Here is a 19,697-nt window from a genome sequence, read left to right on the forward strand (position 1 = left end):
GGAGATTGCAAAATATGAACCATGCCAGGAAATCACAAAATCTGAAGAAAAATCGAAAGATGCCTTTGGCAAACATCAGCAACTGTAGTGGCATATTCAGGGGTCTATCAGAGCCACAAGAAGGTTAGCCGGGTTAGGAATCACTGGTTTAGAATCTAATTTCAGAAGAAACGCTATATCCAGTATCGTGGCGTCCCCGCATCGACAACAAACTTCATTCTACATGGGTATGCACATGCACACTGCACAGTCTTGTGATGTGCAGGATTGAAATATACAGGCTGCAATTTCCACTGATGTCATGTTTCACTAACCGCAGTCGAAGCTAGCCGTGAAATCGAGACATTTTATTTATTAATAAAAGCATGTTGTGGTGCTTATAACAGCGTGGTTTTTTGCACCACGTGACAACAAATTCCATCACTAACACAAGCTAACTTGCTCAAGTGTCACATGCTCAAGTGTCGCACATGCTGCAACGTGGCACATGCTAAAATGTGGCGCGCTCAAGTGTCGCATGCTCAATTGTGGCATGCTCAATTGTGGCATTTCCAATTGTGGCATTTCCAATTGTGGCATTTCCAATTGTGGCATTTCAAATTGTGGCATGCCCAAGTGTCGCATGCCCAAGTGTCGCATGCCCAAGTGTCGCATGCCCAAGTGTCCGCGTGCTCATTTGTCACCATGCTAATATGTCACCATGCCAATATGTCACCATGCGCAAGTGTTAACATGCTGAAGTGTCCGAATCGTTATGTGCCCCCATGCTCACGTGTTACCATGCCCATATGTAACCATGTTCATTAGTCCCCATGCTAATGTGTAACCATGCTCAAGTGTCGCACGCTGAACTGTCCCCATGACCATGTGTCCCCTTGCTCATATTTCAACATGCTCATATGTCCCCATGCGCATGTGTCCCCATGCTCATGTGTCCCTATGCTCATGTGTTACCATGCCAATGTGTCCCCATGCTGTAGCGTCGCATGCTCAACTGTCGTTTTGCATTGTGTCGCATGCTCATATGTCGGGCAACCACCGCAGCTATCTTGACGTCTCGATTGTTTGCAGTGGCTGAAAAACAAGGCAGCGATGTAATGCCAAATTGTTGACTACATGCACATGTGCACTGCAGTACACACGTTTATAGATGATAGATGATACAAAACTCCAGTAAATTGCGAAACAAAAATGCAACATGATAGGTTGCCCCACCAAGATTGAGCTTCATAATAGGCCACACACTGGATTTTAAAAAGAATCAATAAAACGAAAAGGCAGATGTTATCGTAACTATATGCTCTCTCACACAGCGTTTAAATACGATTTATCAATATTTAGAAAGTATCTAGTTGAATTATTTGAAATTAATCGGGAAACAATATAAAGTTAACGTTACGTGATCAAAATATTCTCAGATATATTGAGCGGACAGTCAACATTTTACTAATTGAGGTATGTGAACACGTTATCAAGGATGATTCTAAATCCGTTGCTACTCACATAGACGTTTGAAAATGTATCAAAAAGCTTGTTACGAAGTGAAAATCTACCACGACCTGAATTGAATTAGTGAGGGAAAGATCACAGGCCGCAGCATCCGTTTGGTGACTGTCCTGTCCAGTATTTACCCTTCCGCGTGAAATATGACACTTACAACAGAAGAGAAATGCGTTCTATATTCAATACTCACTTTTTGCCATGGAAATGGAGTCGGCGTGGCGATCCAAATTTATACGCTATTGTACGCAGAATTCAGCAGCTATGTAGAATACTTCTCAATACGCAGAACGAAGCGTTCGATGAAAACACTGATTGGGAAGTAACTCCATCACGCATGTTTGCATCTTAAACTTTTCTTATAAGATTCGTGTTTATAGAATTCATGCTAACATACTTGTCTTGAAACTTGAGGGCCATGAGCGGCTAATACATCTTCTGCATCATTCTACATCATCTGCTAGTACATCTTCCAAAGTAACGACCATTTACAATAACCTGCTAATACGCTGAAACTTATCTTTCAATCACTCGGTGACAGCGGACATGGACCTTACCAGTTGATGGCACGCAATTGGTCGCGCGTACGTATACAATACTAAAGTCATCGACCTAATTCAACATTGTGAATTGCGCCTATCTCTGTAAGAAAGGCGGCATGTTAAACTTTTTGTGTTAAAAGTAGGCTATTCCTAGGCTACTGATCGATCTGCATATTTTGCGAATTCGGTAGCCCTTGGGAAACAAAAACCGACTCTTTGGAACGCCAATACCGGGCCAAACCCAGGTCCCACGCCGTCGAATCGGATATCATCGCATTCAGTTCGACGGGACGAATATGAAGATAACTCTGTTGAACCCCTCAGACCAGCGGTTGTCGATCGGTATTTTCGATTTCTGTTCTGATCCGACCGATCGAAAAACCATACACGTAACCCGTATTGGCATACCATCACGAAGTTTTGGTCGAAAATTTTTTTCTACGCGTCCCAGCCCTATTTCCTGTCCATCGTTGGAATTGTAATCGAATTACGCGTCCGCCGGTGCCGGATTTATTCGGCTACGATATTCGGTTGGCGAGAAATCAGCGATTCAAAAACTGTGAAGAATGCGCTATACACTGTTTTTTGAAGGCCGATCCCGAGTCGGTTGAATGTCCGATACGATCGTATCGGGATCGATCTACGCGGGACCCGAAGACGAACGCAGCGGTACCCCGTATGGCCCAGTGCGGTGAACGACCGAGACGGAACCTCGGAAAGCCCGCCTGTGAAAGACGTGAAATTCTCGGATGATCTACCGATCAAGGATAATCCAAGGATTGAAATCGAAAAACTTACATAACTCCGCTTCTACTGGTCGGAATTGCGTCAAATTTGTTTTGCATCGTCTTTGAAGACAGCTAAACAATTTCATGGGGTTGGCAGAAAAATTTGAATTCTTTTTCAAAATTTCACCTAATAAATTAAAATTTTATTTTGATCTGCGGAGTCCTTTACTTGTTAGAATTGAACCAAATTTGGTGTGCAGTGTTTTTAGGGTAACCTGACAATTTAGTAAGTCAATGGCTGGAATCCGAAATTTTACTTTATTTTTGAACAGCATAAGTGTACGTACGTATAGTACATTTATGATCAGTGCGGGACTTGAAGCACAGGCCTGCAGACATAGGCGGAGCCTGGAGCCTATTCAATCATATTACGTCGCATGCAATACCTCGTTTACAATGATGATGACCCCATTAAGCGCCAATGTAATCAAGGAGGTTCGCAATTCGAAATGAAGATAGGTTGGGATTAGTTTATACAGGGTTTGGCGCTTTGGCCATGTTGATAATTGTAATTATAATTGATCGGGCAGGGTTATTACCCGTAACAGTTATGATACCTTACAAAAACGCGTAGTCAACGTAGTATTGGCGACAAATATAGCTTTTAGTTACGAAATTACACTTGAAGGAAAGCTATCGGTATCAAGGTCAATATTACATGACTTCACTATTTCGAATCTGGTTTGACTGGTGTACGACTGTACGACGTGTACTGTACGTACGGCGTACGACCTAAGATTGGATGGCTGGCTGGATCAACCAACCCACTATGACTGTTCTAGTATAGATTAGTGAAGATTCGTGACTCCGAGCCGGTACCAATTGGTCGAATACATGCAGAAACTTGAATTTTGATCCGAAATATTAATAACTGAGTGTCTTCTACTTGCGATTTGTTCTACTTGATGGCTAGAAAATGTTGGCTTTATATGATTGGTATTTAATTTAAGTTGTCCAAGTATTTAGTATGACATCGCTAACACGACTTGGGTTATATTGCTAATGAGCTTTAGATATGGTCGAGTTGAATATTTTGGAGATTGGGAGCGGAACGGGTTCCAGGAAAGGTTTGGGCTTTCTAATGTGGTCTCTATGGGGGTTGTCTCTTAAAAGTAGGCCAAGTACTGCACAGGTGACTTCATTTTTTAATTTATCGGAGATCGAAATTGTTGGGTGGGTATAAAAGAGGGGCGCTGAACCTAAGATATCAGACAGAGTGGAATCCGGATTGCATGTTGTGAAATTGTGGAAAGCAGAGCGAGGTTTATCGAATTCTTCCGCGGTATTCTCTATTAATTAAATTATAGGGTGTGGTGGTGAGGAGGTCATGTATGTCTTGGTAGTAAAGGGTAAATAATTTAGTTAATTTGCTGGACAATTTTGGGTTCATATATTTAAAATTTAGTATGGTGTCGAGTTTTTCAAGAGCCAAATTCAATTTGTGGGTTAGGTTCGTAATGCAGAGCAAACAAGATAGATGGGTTGGGGTTTCAAAGAAGTTGTGTTAGTTGGTTATGGTAATTTTGGTATCGTAATCTGAGAAGTAGTGGAATGAAATGAAGTAAGTGGGTAGGGATAGTTCTGAGTAGCTTTTTGATAGTTTTCTTTTCAAAATTATTAGAGTAAGATGGTAGAAGGCGGAATAGCTTTGGGTTACCATCACTCCAATGTTTGAGGTTGGATGTGGGAGCGTCAGTGACCGATAGTCTAGGTTTACAAGTGGTGTCGGTTTTGCAAGGGTGGGTGAGGGTCAATGCTTACATTGCGCAGTGCTCACCTTTACCAATGCTAAACTATACTAAACCGAACGAATATATTATATGGGTTTATATTCTCACGGAGATGTAGATGGGTAGTGTATTGTACCACATGAATTAGTTCAACTTCTCGAGGCTTCGTAATCGATCCTCTATATTGGATGCTAATACCAGACTGTAGCATGTAGCTATGCACTTATACTATCGTATTTTATTAACAGTTCTTCGTATGCGTGAGCGATACAACAACTTTATATCCGTTATTTTATTCAAGATAAATGGCCAATTAATTTTTACTTCACCCGTTTAGCAAAATGTAATGACTTGAATCGTGACAACTTTGAAAATCGATTGACTTGACTTGACTCGAGTCAAAATGTACACTGACTCGAGATGACTCGTGACTTACAGGTAGTGACTTGGTCCCAACACTGGTTTAGGCCAACACGGGATTCCGAGAAGGCACTGCAATTGCAACTGTTGATCAAATTAACTAAGTAAAGGGAAAAAAGCTCGACAGCAAGAAAACCTTGGCCGAAAAGGACTGCCCCTATATATTGACCGAAAACCACATTGTCCATAGGCAATATTTGCTAGTGAAGAAATAGTAATTGGGAATCGTGTGCATCTTTCAGTTTAGTACGCTTTGGCGATTGCAATATCTTTTCACATAGCGGACAGAAGGTCACGAAATAACAATATGTAACGAGGTAATTATACCAACGGATCCTCCCGAATATTTTCAAGACGGCACCCCACTCAGCTCTAGCGGTAAAACTGAGTACGTGGGATGAGAGAGATTAACAAATATAGCAATATAGCCTATATGGAATGACCAATATTATTGACCGATTGAATCATGAATCATGGTAAAAGTCCGCGCCTCGCACGATTAGGGCATAAAACGTTGCCAAATAATGTATACAAGAAATCTCGCTCAGAAGTAGTGTTAAAAACGTGGATCCCGATGAGGTCTGATCTGGGGACGAGGGCCCAAGACCAACGTTTGTGGAGGGAGGGGGGCTGACGACGGGCGGTTTCGACAATCCCAAATACATTTTAACGTATTGATAGAAAAACGCGGATGAGGGTTTGAAGAGAATTCAAAATGTATCATGTTTAACATTGTTTCAAATGTGACGGCAAATAAATATTTTTCGTAATTAACCGTCACTTTTCAATTCCCAAATATCCCAAATACCAACACATCCACTGAGTACCATTTAGTGTAATTCACCGCTTTGAATTTAGAAATAAAATCAATACGGTGGAGAATACAGCCAAAATTTCTGACTCGGCCCGCCAACACATTTTCTGCATCTCATTTGGCCCGCGGAGAAAAATAATTGCCCAACCCCGGAATAGACACTACTTCATCCAAATTTCGAGCGGTCATGTTTCAACAGCACTCGAAGTTTCTAATTACACACTAGATATCTCCTGGCGATAAAGAATGTAACAGTCAGGCAATATTCATATTTGAGGAAAAGAGATGGTAGTTTGAGGAAAAGAGATGGTAAACGTTAACTCATCATGGAACCCCATTTCGTAGCAATAAAGCATGAATTAACCGACCTTGACAAATTGTTGCGGAAACATCGGCCTTGTTGGATCATAAAGGCTTGGCGCAGTGAACGTCCTCTCCAAATAAATTTTCGATACTCCAGCAATTATTTTGAAAAAAAGCTGCGCTTAACAGACAGACCATCCGCAACAACAGCATGGAATTTTAGCCGTGTTTGTTTAGTTTAGCTATACAATTTTAGTATACCAACTATTGAGATGTCATGGGAGCTACTGAGAGTCGGTTACCAGGTCAAGGGTAAAGATATTTCCTCATGAATAAACGTAAACGTCAAAATGAGAGATAATCGAACTGTTCGGTCATAGCAGATATATACCACATACCAGTGTTGGGATGACTCGAGTCATGACTTGACTCGAGTCAGACTCGAATCACCTTTTTCGCATGACTTGACTTGACTCGAGTCACTTTGCTAAATTGACTTGACTTGACTTGACTCGGCGTATCAGAAATGCGGATTGACTCGTGACTCGGAGCAAAATTCACGAGTCAATTTCAAGTCATCAATTAATCGGTGTCGATCAAAGTCACTGTATCTTGCATATGTTCGGATTGTTCGCGAACGCTGGTGTAAGCCGTGAGAGCGACCAATCATTCAATTATCGTGCGTTTTACTGAGCCTCCATCGTTCTCTTACAAATAAATTGACCACAAACTAAGTGATCGAGGCTTACAGCTTACGTTGTCGTAAACTAGTAGTAAAGTAATATAATAGAAAATTTTCTACTTTAACCAATCCTCTTGTTTTATTGATTTTGAATTCGAATATAGTTTATATGGCCTACTCCTCAACCATTGGCGCAGGCTCGAGTTGTATCATATCAATATGTAAATGGGTAACGGGTAATGTATTGCATCTTATCAATTCGTTTCTCTATTCTCTATTTTGATTGGTAACTATAAACTGAGACCAAGTATATGTGAGCGATACAGCGCCTTCTTGGGTGTATATTCAACTTTATATTCGCTCATCGGTTCAAAATCAATGACCACTCAATCCGTATTTCAGACAGCTAGCAAAATGTAATGACGTAATCATGCCTCATACTACGAAAAGGCAACTTGACTTGAATTTTGACTTGACTCGTGACTTGACTTGACTTGACTCGACTTGACTCGAGTCATCTCCAAAAATCGAGTGACTTGACTTGACTCGAGTCACTTTCGAAAACCGATTGACTTGACTTGACTAGAGTCAAAATGTGCAATGACTCGAAATGACTCGTGACTCGAAGGTAGTGACTTGATCCCAACACTGCCACATACCCCGTATGTGACACGCGATCACACACTTGCCACTGACAGGCGAGTCGATGAATCGAACTAGCATTCATTTTACACCACCAGATTCATCCATACTATGGAGCAGTGGTTCTCAACCGCCGGTCCGCGGAGCGGTGCCGGTCCGCGACGACATTCCTGCCGGTCCGCCAGGTAAATTACAATTTTATACCTTAAATTCAAGATTCAATGTAAAAGGCTTGTCCTATTGATGAAATAAATAAGACATCAATTTTTAAACTGATTCAGCACTTCTTGGGGTAACACTAGGGCTGGAAACATGTTCGATTTGACTTAAAGTTTAAGACGTGTCATTTGACGACATGCGAGCGACAAGTACAGAACAGGTACGAGCTGACTCATCGCTAAACAGCGCAGTTTGCGCGAGCATTCGTCTTCGATTCATTCATTTTGTGCAGGACCGTAACCGGGGCACCCCAAACCGCCTAATTTAGGAAGGGCTGAGCTTGAAAAGAACCCGAAATTATTTGCAAAGGAACATCAGGGTTGTATCCAAGTCATAAGGTTTCGAGTCACAAGTCAATCTCACTTTTATAGTTTTGACTAGTCAAGTCGAGTCATTTTCAATTCACCACCGAGTCACGTCCGAGTTCAAGTCACTGAGTAGAGTGTCGAGTGCGAGTCATAGTGTTTTGACTCGAGTCAAGTCGAGTCATTTTCAATTCACCACCGAGTCAAGTCCGAGTTCAAGTCACTGAGTAGAGTGTCGAGTGCGAGTCATAGTGTTTTGACTCGAGTCCGAGTCCAGGTCATTGTGTGGACTTTTCAGTTTCAAGTTAATGTCATGTGAGACCCACTTTTAACAACTCTACTCGGTGATATCGAATGTTTCTCATTCATAATATTCTCATTTTCGTCACTTTTAACAGTTTCAGGTAGCATTTTCAAGTATGCCCTACTAGTATTGATAGACGAAATAATACCAGCGTGATAACTTAACTATTCTTCGAAATTGCATTGAAATGCCTGTCTTAGTAGACCCAGTCTCGAGTCATATTACTTGCTCCGAGTCATGTGGAATGACTCGAGTACAAGTCGAGTCAATACACAAATTGACTCGATGAGTCATTACAACCATGATGAACATAAATCATGGCTTATTTATTTGAAACTTTTCCAACATTTTTCAATTTCTTTTCGCTCTTTGCGCGATTTAGTCTTGCATATTAGGTGCCCGTCTCCGAGAAATACGCATGATTTATAGAAATAGGCATTTGGGCGTCAGCCATTACCGCGCCATGACGTACCAACACATAATAATGAAGATTAGGCTAACATGGGACTCCGAAAGGCGTGCCAAAAATACGGCAGCAAGAAAACCGATTCAGTCCTGAATGGTGGAAAATTTTCGCTATTGACGCGATTTAGCTACTTAAACACTTTGCTTACAATGAGTAGAATGAATGTGCTCACAAGTACAGGTGAAAACATCCTCCCAACTGTAGCTTTACCGACCTGTGGGGCACAAGATCAATGGTTTTGGAGGTGGGCTGACGAAGTGCCTTTTCGGCACGGATTGTCGGTATAGTTACTGTAAGGTGTTTTCCTGCGTCACGCATTGTATTCGTAGTTGCCAGAGTAGCCTATGCGTCCGGTGGCAGTGAGCAATGAGCAAGGTAGCACGAGAAGGTGCTTGGTTCGACTCCGAAACGCTTCTTGTATCGATATTGTCAAAGAGAAGAATATTATTCGAGTTGGCGTGGTCGGTTAAACCCACGGCCTTCGGCACGAAAGACTATAAACGACTCTCGGCGGTAGCACGTTTATCTGGATAAGGCAATTTTACATCGACTCATCAGACTGACTACCATAAAATCACATGGATGCCATCGTGAAGATAATTAATCACGATTAAAACCCTCCAAATGTCACTCTCTAGCATCATATAACGGCAAAAAACGGCTGCATGCTTTACATTTAGGCTTAATTCAATTTTGAAGGTTCACCGGTCCGCCAGTCATTTTTTTGAAATTTTACCGGTCCGCGAGGTGAAAAAGGTTGAGAACCACTGCTAGTATAAAAAGATGCTGTTATGTTCGTGCATTTTACGTTGGTATCGTTTGTTTCATATTTGTCTAGGATGAGGAATTACCGCCAATCATTATTTCCTCGTGTGTCGTGCTTCGTATTTATACCCTGTGTTCTGTTGTGTACTGCACTGTAAAAAATAAAAACCTCGATTTACCGCGAAATGTTTGGAAGCACGGTAGCCAGACATTTCGTGGTAATCTAACATTACCGTTAGTCAATGTAAATTTAACTTACACTCGTCCGGTAATCTCACTTTACACGCCAGACTGTAATGTTACAGTCACCTCCGGTATATCCAATCTACATGTTCTCCTGTAGATTTGCGATCGAGACTGTCATTTAACCGCCTACCTACCTACATGCTGTCCCTGTAAATCAGGATTACATACCAGCTTGTAAATTCACGTACACGCGCATCTATTGGATCCTCCTGAAAGATCAAGCAATCGAGCACGAGGAAGTGAAGGGGTTGGCGAAGAAAATTGATCATCTGATGGTAATGGATGATTATCTGTTCGATGACGTCTCGGCTGTTAACGCTCTGCTCAATAATATTCCAGATCAGTGACGTGCGGTCCAATGAGGCAGGTGAGGCAGTGCCTCAACTAGCTGTCGTCAGGGTGAGTAAGTGAAAATTGTGAAAACCCTCCATGAGTCGATGATTATAGACATTTTACATCGATGTTTATAAATAACTAAATTTGAACACTTTTTCAACCAACATCATCAATTTGCGTAATCATTATTCAAAAATACTGCGCGAAAGGAGATTGAGGCCCAAGTGAGGCACGGGCGGTTCGTGCCTCACCTGCGACAAGCAATTCATCATAAATAGCTCGGAATTATTAACAACTGGTATCAATCAAATTCTATCATCACACTGATTCCGAAAATCCAAATATTAACAGTGAAAGAGCACCAGAACCCCCCAAAATCGCCAATGAAGGTGAAGTTCGGCTTTATTACAGACAATGCAATCGCAGAGAAACAATAGCCAGGTGAGGCACAAACGAATCTGCCTCATGCACTATTCGCTAACAATTGGACAATCGCAGGTCAGTGAAACGCGCTATTGATTTCGGAATACAGCAGTCCTGTAGGAATTATATATTAGCGACGGCCAATACGCATTGCGGAGCAAATACATTCCCTTACTTATGTAGGTGTTATGTATTTTCCATTAAATTGTGGTATGTGATAGCTACTTGCATAGGCTGCATTGTCGTTGTATGTGGCTTTTATGCTGCGTTCAACTGCAATAATTATACCCCTAACTGTGGTATGTGATAGCTATACTTACATAACCTGCGTTGTCGTTGTTTGTGGTCAGTGGTGCCACTCCTAGTGTTTTTACACTAGCTTCAGTGTATTTTGACTTGACCTATTGTCCTAGTGTCCATTTAGCACAATAGCGACCAGTCCTACATGTATTGAATAATGCGCAATTGCAGCGGCTATCAGTGTGCAAAGAAAATGCTCTCAATACCCGCTGCTGTTGTTATTCACATTTGGGTTTCTTTAGCAGGTAGCCTACTTTACGTGCGTGCGTGTTGGTGTGTGTGTGTGTGTGTGTGGGGGGGGGTCCGTGCCTCACCAGCCATGAACATCACCGCGCACGTCAATGTTCCTGATGATGTGTTCCGCAAGGATGAACCGGAGACCAAATAGATGAAGATCTTAACAGGAAACGGCTCTTTTCCGCTGCTCTACAAGCTAGTTAGCATCAGAGTTGGATCAATTACAATATTTTAATTCAATTACAATTACAATTACTTCCTTGCATGTTTCAATTACATTACAATTACAATTACTCAATGCTAAAAATATCAAATTACAATTACAATTACTGTTAAACATGTAATAATTACAATTATAATTACAATTACAATTACAATTACTTTTAAACAGGTAATTGATTCAGTAAAGAGGTGTTCTTTGACAACCGTAGCGACGTAATTAGCAACAATCTCAAGCTATTCATGTTTCCTTCCTGATATGTAGAATACCCTTTGAACAGCTTCTTTGAGGTACAGAACTTCAATATACAATTGAATAGTATATTCATATTAAAATGAACCCGAATATTTTCGGCTGACACTCGTCAGGGGTAATCGTCAGCAACTAGTCAGCAGCTGTAGAGATGTTATCCCAATCTTACCTCCAATCTTGAACAAATTTACTGGGGCCTGAAACTTTTCGCATCCTAATGTTCATCAAATGCAATCTAACAGTTTCCGAGCAAGTAAAAATGTAAATGCGAACCAAAATATTGTAAATCTTAGTTATCAGGAGGTTCTTTCCTTTTGCATTTATTTTAATTTTACGCATCTTATCGGTATCATCCTTATCGCTGACGCCTTATCAATTACATTTCATTATCCTGACTCAGCTCTGAGCAGCCTAGTCGTTTGATTACATTTCATTGACTGTCCTGCTGCAGCCTATTCGCTGTTAGTCGCTCAAACCTTTGGTTCTTAACAGTCGCTTGAAACATTTTCCCCTGCTTGTGGTTTTCAGTACTCATGATTAGGAATAGTTCGAATACGTTCGAGGTTTTTTTTAAATCAAAGGGTATTCTATATATCAGGAATGAAACATGAAGATCTTGAGATTGTTGCTAATTAGGCTACGTCGCTACGGTTGTCAAAGAACACCTCTTTACTGAATCAATTACCTGTTTAAAAGTAATTGTAATGTAATTGAAACATGCAAGGAAGTAATTGTAATTGTAATTGTAATTGAATTAAAATGTTGTAATTGATCCAACTCTGCTATACACCGAGCAATAACCATAAAACGGAGGTGAATCAGGCCAAACGCGGAAAAGATTTCAGTTCACTGGAGCGTCGCGCCTCGTTCAGATGCTTTCACGTCGCCCAATGGGGCACGCTCCCAGTTTGAGAACCACTGGTTTAGCCTATATTGTAATTCACAAAGTTTTCTGTTGCTACTGAAGTATGGGAAACAGTTTAGCGTGACTGAATTATCTAGTTATAACGCAGCACGCATAGAACACCGATGTAAATAGGCTAATTATTACATGTGGTGACTGTTCACTAAGGCCTTAAGGCCCCTCGTCGTCATCCTGGTTAGAACCGGATTATCAGTGGTGCGACGAATAAATGATTGATTGATTAAATGATTATTTTATGTTGCGATTGTCAGCTTTCCATGAAAATGTAATTGAGATCGTAATTGAGCAAAATTTTGATCAAATTACAATTACAATTACACAAAATAGAAATACTTCAATTAAAATTACAATTACAATTCCATGAAAAAATGTAATTAATTACATTCAGCTCAATTACAAATTACAATTGATCCAACTCTGGTTAGCATCATTTTACTCCTTCCGCTCAGCAATGCGTGTGTGGAAAGAGTGTTCTCTCTTGTTTCGGCGCAGTGGTCCCAGGAACGGAACAGGCTTCGTGAAATGACATTCAATTGCTAGCTGCAATAAAGATAAACCTAGACCTGAGCTGCCGTGAGATCCATGAAGCTATTTCTAATAACAAGGAGCTGCTGGAGCAGATTGTTTCTGGCAAAAAGTATAAAATGGGATATGCCACGGCTATTATAAATACAAAGTATGTAGACAAACGCTATTTAATGCTAATCGAATTTCTCGGCTGTCCTTATATTTGGGTACATGTCGATGGCAACCCTGTATATAGCTCAGTGGTATCTATCCTTAGGTTAGTTATCAGTAATCTGGCCAGTGGACCGTAGGTTGCCGACCCGAGCGCTATATTATTATCTCTCCTACAAGTGACCCCTCAGGGCATGTACCGTCTCTTGTCTCCGGAAGATCTAACCTCTTGTCTTTTTACTTGCAGTATTCGGGTGGACGACATATGTAAAGTATTTGCTATTTATTACTCAGCAGTGTCAAATCACGACGAATATCAAAACAACAACAATACATTGCAGCCTGTGACAGCGCTATACGGTTCGCTAATTCCCACCGATGACACTCATGGATTCTTGTACCGATTGGCAACAATTGTAACCGAGTCCCGACACACATCTTTGAGGCTTTGCAGGTATCCTGAATCCAGTTGTTTACTAGGTAAATAAATGAAACATGATATTCACATATCCAATTCACAAATATCTGACCACTGTACTTGTTACTTTCGGTGGTTATATTGTAGAATATTTCGGTTCCCCATCCACCGAAGTATGTAGTTGTTGCAAAAGTGTATGCACCTATTTCTGGAATATAAGGCAATGACCTGCTCTGACGTTCGTGGCTGGTAAGACACTGACCCCACTGGAGTAAGACATACAAATGAATAAACCCTAATAATAGTTTATTAAAACATCTCAACAGCACTCTTCATACGAAGAATCCCGAAATTGATAGCCAATAGCAAACAATCGGTGAGGCATATGAATTTCTTCACAAGTTTATAGACCCATCTCGGTAATGGTATGATATGGAATGGAATGTAAAATTTCCATACCCTAGGGTTACCATACGTCCTCTTTTAAGGGGATTTGTCCTCATTTTTAAAGTGTCATCGGAGAACGCCCAAATGTCTCTTCTTTGAGATCTTGTCCTCTGTTTTGAGAATTTTGGTCAAATTTACGGCCAAATTCGACTGTGACAGAATTGCTTCTGGGGCCGGATGAAATCGTCTGGCGACCCGGATGCTGCCTGCGGGCCGCATGTTTGATAGGCCTGCACTATTATATTAAAAACGAAAAATCCAAGTCATCCCGAGTCACGCCAAGCGCGAATACAATTTTCAAGTTGAAAATCTCTCAAAGATTTGGTGACCAACTCTTTAATTCAAATTGCATACTGACGGTCGCAAACACACGCTAATTTAACCAGTGTTGAGGGCCTCATAATTATTGTTTAATGGCTGCATGCGACCCTACGTCTATCATGTTGGCCACCTCAGGCCTGTTGAAATAGGATGGACAGGGCTGCAACATATTTGAATGCTAAATACTAATTAGAGCTCGTGGTAAACGGACCACCATCTAGAACAGTGGTGCTCAAACCCGACCCCCGAGACACCCTTGATACGTCCCTGCAATTTTGTACACTGCGCTATTTATAAGCATCTCGCGGATAGTCCCAATTTCATATTTCTGAGCTCTCGCTGGACATAGTTTCCTTGAGAATTATTATGGATCAGGGATTCTGAAAAGGTGGGCCATGGCGCACTGAGCTATTTGTAACATTGTAGAATTATTGAAATATTAGTTACATTAGTGCTGTCCATATATTAATAATGTTTTTAAATTATCGAATTATACGTACGCTTCAACTCTGATGAGGCGTAGTGGCAGGTATGGAGTCACAATGTACAAATCGGAAATGGGGGCGGAAACGGCGGCTATGACAAACTACGGCCAAACAGCAAAACTCGGACTGAAGTGCATTTAATGGCGATTTACGGTACTTCGGCAGGTAGTATTATTGTAACATCTAAGTAGCCGAAATTGCAATTTATTTATTAATTATCAACTTCCCGTGAAGGTATACAGAACCACAGCAACGAATCGTAATGCATTGCGGATTTAGCGCGACACATTCATCTTGGGATTCGGTCTGAAAATTTGCGGCCTTGAAATCACGGTACATAATGTAAGAGTAACATGAATTTTTTGTATCATTGGATTTAATGTTATGATATCGCAACTTCAATAGGTAGGCCTACAAGACATACTATCTATGTACCGGTTCATTTTACGTACAGAAGCATATTAAAAAATGCTTTCTCCAATTTTCTGTATTATCCCATTCACCAAAGAGTTGTCTGAAACGGGCCGAAATGGTAATATCATTCCGATCTTAGTGGTACGAAAACCACAATCACACAGAGTATGCGGGGATAGGGTCTTTGAATGTCGCGACTCGAGTGTAACTGCAGATGTAGGCCTATACAGAAGAATTATACGATTTTCCATGGCCGTAACTGTCGCCCCCTAAACCCATAATTAGCGCGGGAGCTCGATTATTTCGTTTCGTCTGATTGTTGGAAAATATTTATTTAACTTAAAAATGTTCGTCGTTCTTCACAAGATTTAATGTTCCCACATATTTAGATTTAAACAAAATATGATGAGAGAAAGATGCGCTTATTTTCCTGAGGTGATTACCATTATATTTGATAAGAGGTGGGTCACAGAACATTTTCAATCAGGAAATAGGTTACGGTCAAAAAAAGATTGATAACCCCTGTTATAAACAGATGTCAACTCCATTCTGTTCTTTTTTATAATATCACATAAGGAATGTAACTTACAAGCTAAGTACAGCTGATATGAACATTGTGCGATATTATTACACACTCGGTCAACACGTACTGAAGCATAAACTTGCCTGTTTATTGTGATAGTCAGTCATCATTCCATTTCAATGCGGATCTGGTACACCCCTGTACACCCATCTGAGTGATACACCCTTTCAAAATTTTGGTACACCCTAGGCCAGTGGTTCTTAACATGGGGTAATTACCCCCAAAGGGGCAATTTACCAATTTCTGGGAGGTAATTCACATTGACGTTTTTTTCTATAGGCTTACTTATAACACTACCTGAAGTATTTTCAAACGTAAATATGAATGTAAGCTAACATATATTTTTTCGAGCGGTATGTATTTCGTTTCAATTAACACACCATGCCTGCTGTGATATCATAGTAAACAATAGTGATGATTAGGGCAAGTTTTTGGAACCTTTTTTCACAGCTTCCGGCAGCTTCCTAAATACTCGTACCATATTTAGAATGCTGTTTAAGCTGTTTGAAGGAATCTTATAGTGCAACTTTTGTCCATTTTTTCCATGCAACTTTTCGCAACTTTCTCGATTTTTCATGAAAGTATTTTCGATTTTGGTGAAATACACGGCCAAATTCGTCTGAAACACCGTAAATCAGTACCGAAGTAACGCTCTGACGGGTATTTCGGAAGCTGAGCCGGAACATTGACCCTTTGTTTAGTCAACCGAGCAAAATGTGGTCAAAATGCTACTTCTGCAACATTTAAACTTTTTTTCAAAAATGAATGCAACTTTCCTCGGATTTAACTGCAACAAAAACTTGCCCTAGTGAGGATGAATAACAGGACCTAATGTAGTTTAGTATAGTGCTAGGTAAGTGCAATTTATTTTGTAGTAGTGCGGATCACATTAAGTTACGCATGCTTGAGAATTGAAATACAACAATAATACAAGGGGCGTCTAAGTTTAGCTTTACACCTATAATGCAGTAACAATATCGTATAAATATAGTTGTTAGTATTGAAAGGTGTAGTGGTCTGGTCTAGTCAGTCAAATCAAGTCAAATCATCAAAATGCAATCGAAAAAACGAGGGGAAGATTTTGAAACCTTTTGAATAACCAATCTTTGTCATTATGGCATCGAACTTTCTGATTGAATTCCCTTCAAATTATTGCTGTGAAGTAGCATTTTCTGCAATGGTCTCTATCAAAACGAAATAGGTTTGCGATTGACAATTACATGATATGTTATCTATTATCCCCCCCTTTGTCAAGATTTGACCACGGGATAACACGAAAACAGCATCAGCCTTCCTATTGACTTGATATTTTTAAACAGGCATTTGAGTGTGCATTATGACGTCATCTTTATGCTGTTTTACAATTAATTTAGTGGTTGCTGTAATTAGTTATTTTTTAAAAGGGGTAATTGCATCCCGTCATTTTCTTTTTGGGGCTAACGATATGAAAAAGGTTAAGAACTACTGCTCTAGGGTGTACGAAATACCCGGTTGAAGAGCCCTGATCTATCATACCGTAGTATGCCAGATAGAATGATAGTCGACGAACCTGGCCAAATTAGCCATTCGCCTATTCCCAAATTTGGCAGAAACGTCTTTTCTTTTATCACGTCAAATCCGATGCACGTTGGCCCGTACAATCGACTGAGTTGCTTTTCCTCATCCAGATTCTTTTGCGGAAATATAGATACAATACGATATCAGGGTTACCATTAAGTCCGCCTTTAAGAAGATGTATCTTCCGAGGACGCCTAAATGGCAATTCGTCCTCCTTTAAAGCTTTTTGAGCTAGGTTAATGGACAGGTTCAACTGAAAATCGGCATAAATGACGTTAAATAGGTAATACGGAAGTTCGAGCTGGTCATTTGGGAGTCAAATGAATGTGATATGACCTTTTTTCAGGCAACGCAACAAAATTTCCAGTAACTATTGCAACATACGGCTATTCTAAATTTCGAACAACTATAACTTTAACGATTTGGTAAAAGTGTACACATTCCCCGATTTTAAAATATAAGGTAATCCTCTATCATGGCATTTATAGATGATAATTCCTACCTCGAGCAGAGAATAGGGTTCAAATGTGTCAAACTCTTCATCGATTGCTGGTGAAAGTAAAGATAAACACCTGCCTTCGTTCAGAGTGTATTCGATGACATCAGCGGACTCTACAAAATTAATATGATACATGATATATTAATATTGGAACACTTTACTATTGCACGTCATGTCATCATTTCCAATAAAACCTATGAAAAAAGTTAAATATCTCAGGTCTGGTGAAACCTACATACTTGGTACAGCGGTATTAGCAAATGCAAGCGAAATCTATTTATTGCTTGTTGGTCAAATCAACGATAATTGATTTGGTTTTGTTAAAATTCCGAATAAATAGTGACACAGATAAAGTCCGGATCCAACACTAAAAATGCCAGCCAGGTGATTAGCGCCGTCGCGAACCATGAGTTCAAAAAGTACGGGTCCTCAAACAATTTGAAGGGCTCATGAAAAGCCAATCTGAGGACCTGTCGGCAGATGGTGAGTCGCGTCAGCTCAATTTCCTCACTAACCTCTTTTCGCGATAACGTTGGTAACAAGCGAGAAAGAGCTTTCGCAGAAATATCTTCCCGGTTCCGCTATAACATCCAGTCCAGGAAATCGATCTTTGCTGAAGTACTTGTCCAAAGCATCGTTTATTGTCCGGAAAATCTAATTTTAGGGAATTTTTCTATGTAAAGGCTCAAGTATTAGCGAGTAATAAAAATTCAAATTGTCATATGACTTGATCGATTCATGCGCAACGTCTCGAGTACAAGTGGCGACATAGCGTAGTGCAGGGGCCGGGAACGGGAACCTATCTATGACTCTTATCGGTATCGCCAATTTTTTGTTTTTACACCTAATTTATCAATATTACGGTAAATTCGAAGCAAAGTTTTATCACGGTCAAAATAAATATAGACGCATTAACTGTAAATATCGCGTAAATAGCAGATGCACACTTTTTTGTCTACATCTGCTGAAAATCTAAATGTAAATTGTACTAAACTTCGAAACATATCATATGCTTCTCACTGTAATACAATTAAAAAGCTGTAACTCAAGCTCCGCATGTTCAAATAAGGCAACCAGCATGATAAGTGCGAGTTTTTACCAGGGATGTATTGACTCTAGTCATGACTCGGCTCGAGTCACGATTTTCTGATGACTCAAGTCATTTTCTCAAAATACGGAAATGACTCGGCTCTAGTCAATCTGTGTATTGTCTCGACTTGAACTCGAGTCATTGCGCATGACTCGAACCAAGTCATATGACTCATGACTCAGGCGGCCAAGACCGACATTTCATTGTAATTTCGAAGAATAGTAAAGTAACCATACTAATGGGCTTTCGTCTATTGGTAGTGGTACTTGAAAATGCGACCAGAAACTGCTAAAAGTGAGGTAAATTGGTATATTATATAGTAGTGTAGTATAGTATATTTATAAATGCGAACCATTCGATATCACTAAACAGAGGAAACTGAGCAGTCCATACAATGACTTGGACTCGGACTCGAGTCATATTACGTTGACTCGGAATCGACCTGCTATGGCGGATTGGTGTACTGCACATGCCCCCCCCCCCCCCCAGTTATCAAAATGGGAAGCGATCGCCCGGCGTATCATGCGCATTCGATGTCAAAATGATGCTTCAAAAGATACAATTTTCGCACTTTTGCCACAGACTCATTAACCCGTTGTAACCCTCTCGCTACTGCAGGTTACAACCGCTATTTGTCCTGTCGCTACCTGAATCGTTGTTGCTTTCTGGCATACATACTGACCCTTATGTTGCAAGACATCACAATTTGACAATATGTTTTCATTATAATTTTAGTTATAATGAAATCCACCCCGAGCATACATACAAAATACCGGTCAAATACAG

General features: G+C 40.4%; 1 protein-coding gene and 1 long non-coding RNA gene across 2 annotated transcripts in view; one reads left to right on the top strand and one right to left on the bottom strand.

Annotated features, from left to right (window-relative positions):
- Positions 1-92: 92 nt before the first annotated feature.
- The window catches only part of LOC145445392 (uncharacterized), a 55,183-nt gene continuing 35,578 nt past the window's right edge, over positions 93-19,697 (top strand). The window contains exon 1 of the long non-coding RNA XR_013916993.1: positions 93-318. This is a non-coding gene — a long non-coding RNA (uncharacterized LOC145445392). The remainder of the gene's footprint in view (positions 319-19,697) is intronic.
- Positions 13,366-19,697, bottom strand: part of LOC145445387 (antizyme inhibitor 2-like) — a 79,525-nt gene continuing 73,193 nt past the window's right edge. The window contains exons 6-10 of the mRNA XM_080323577.1: positions 18,337-18,475; positions 17,825-17,934; positions 17,315-17,435; positions 13,636-13,723; positions 13,366-13,573 (exon numbers count right to left, since the gene is read on the bottom strand). Of these exons, the coding sequence (XP_080179703.1) occupies positions 13,483-13,573; positions 13,636-13,723; positions 17,315-17,435; positions 17,825-17,934; positions 18,337-18,475 (549 nt within the window). The 3' untranslated portion in view covers positions 13,366-13,482. The remainder of the gene's footprint in view (positions 13,574-13,635; positions 13,724-17,314; positions 17,436-17,824; positions 17,935-18,336; positions 18,476-19,697) is intronic.

The sequence above is a fragment of the Botryllus schlosseri genome, chromosome 8 (genome assembly GCF_051294905.1).
Source record: "Botryllus schlosseri isolate E-star chromosome 8, Bs_hap1, whole genome shotgun sequence".
Classification (NCBI taxonomy): Eukaryota; Metazoa; Chordata; class Ascidiacea; order Stolidobranchia; family Styelidae; genus Botryllus; species Botryllus schlosseri.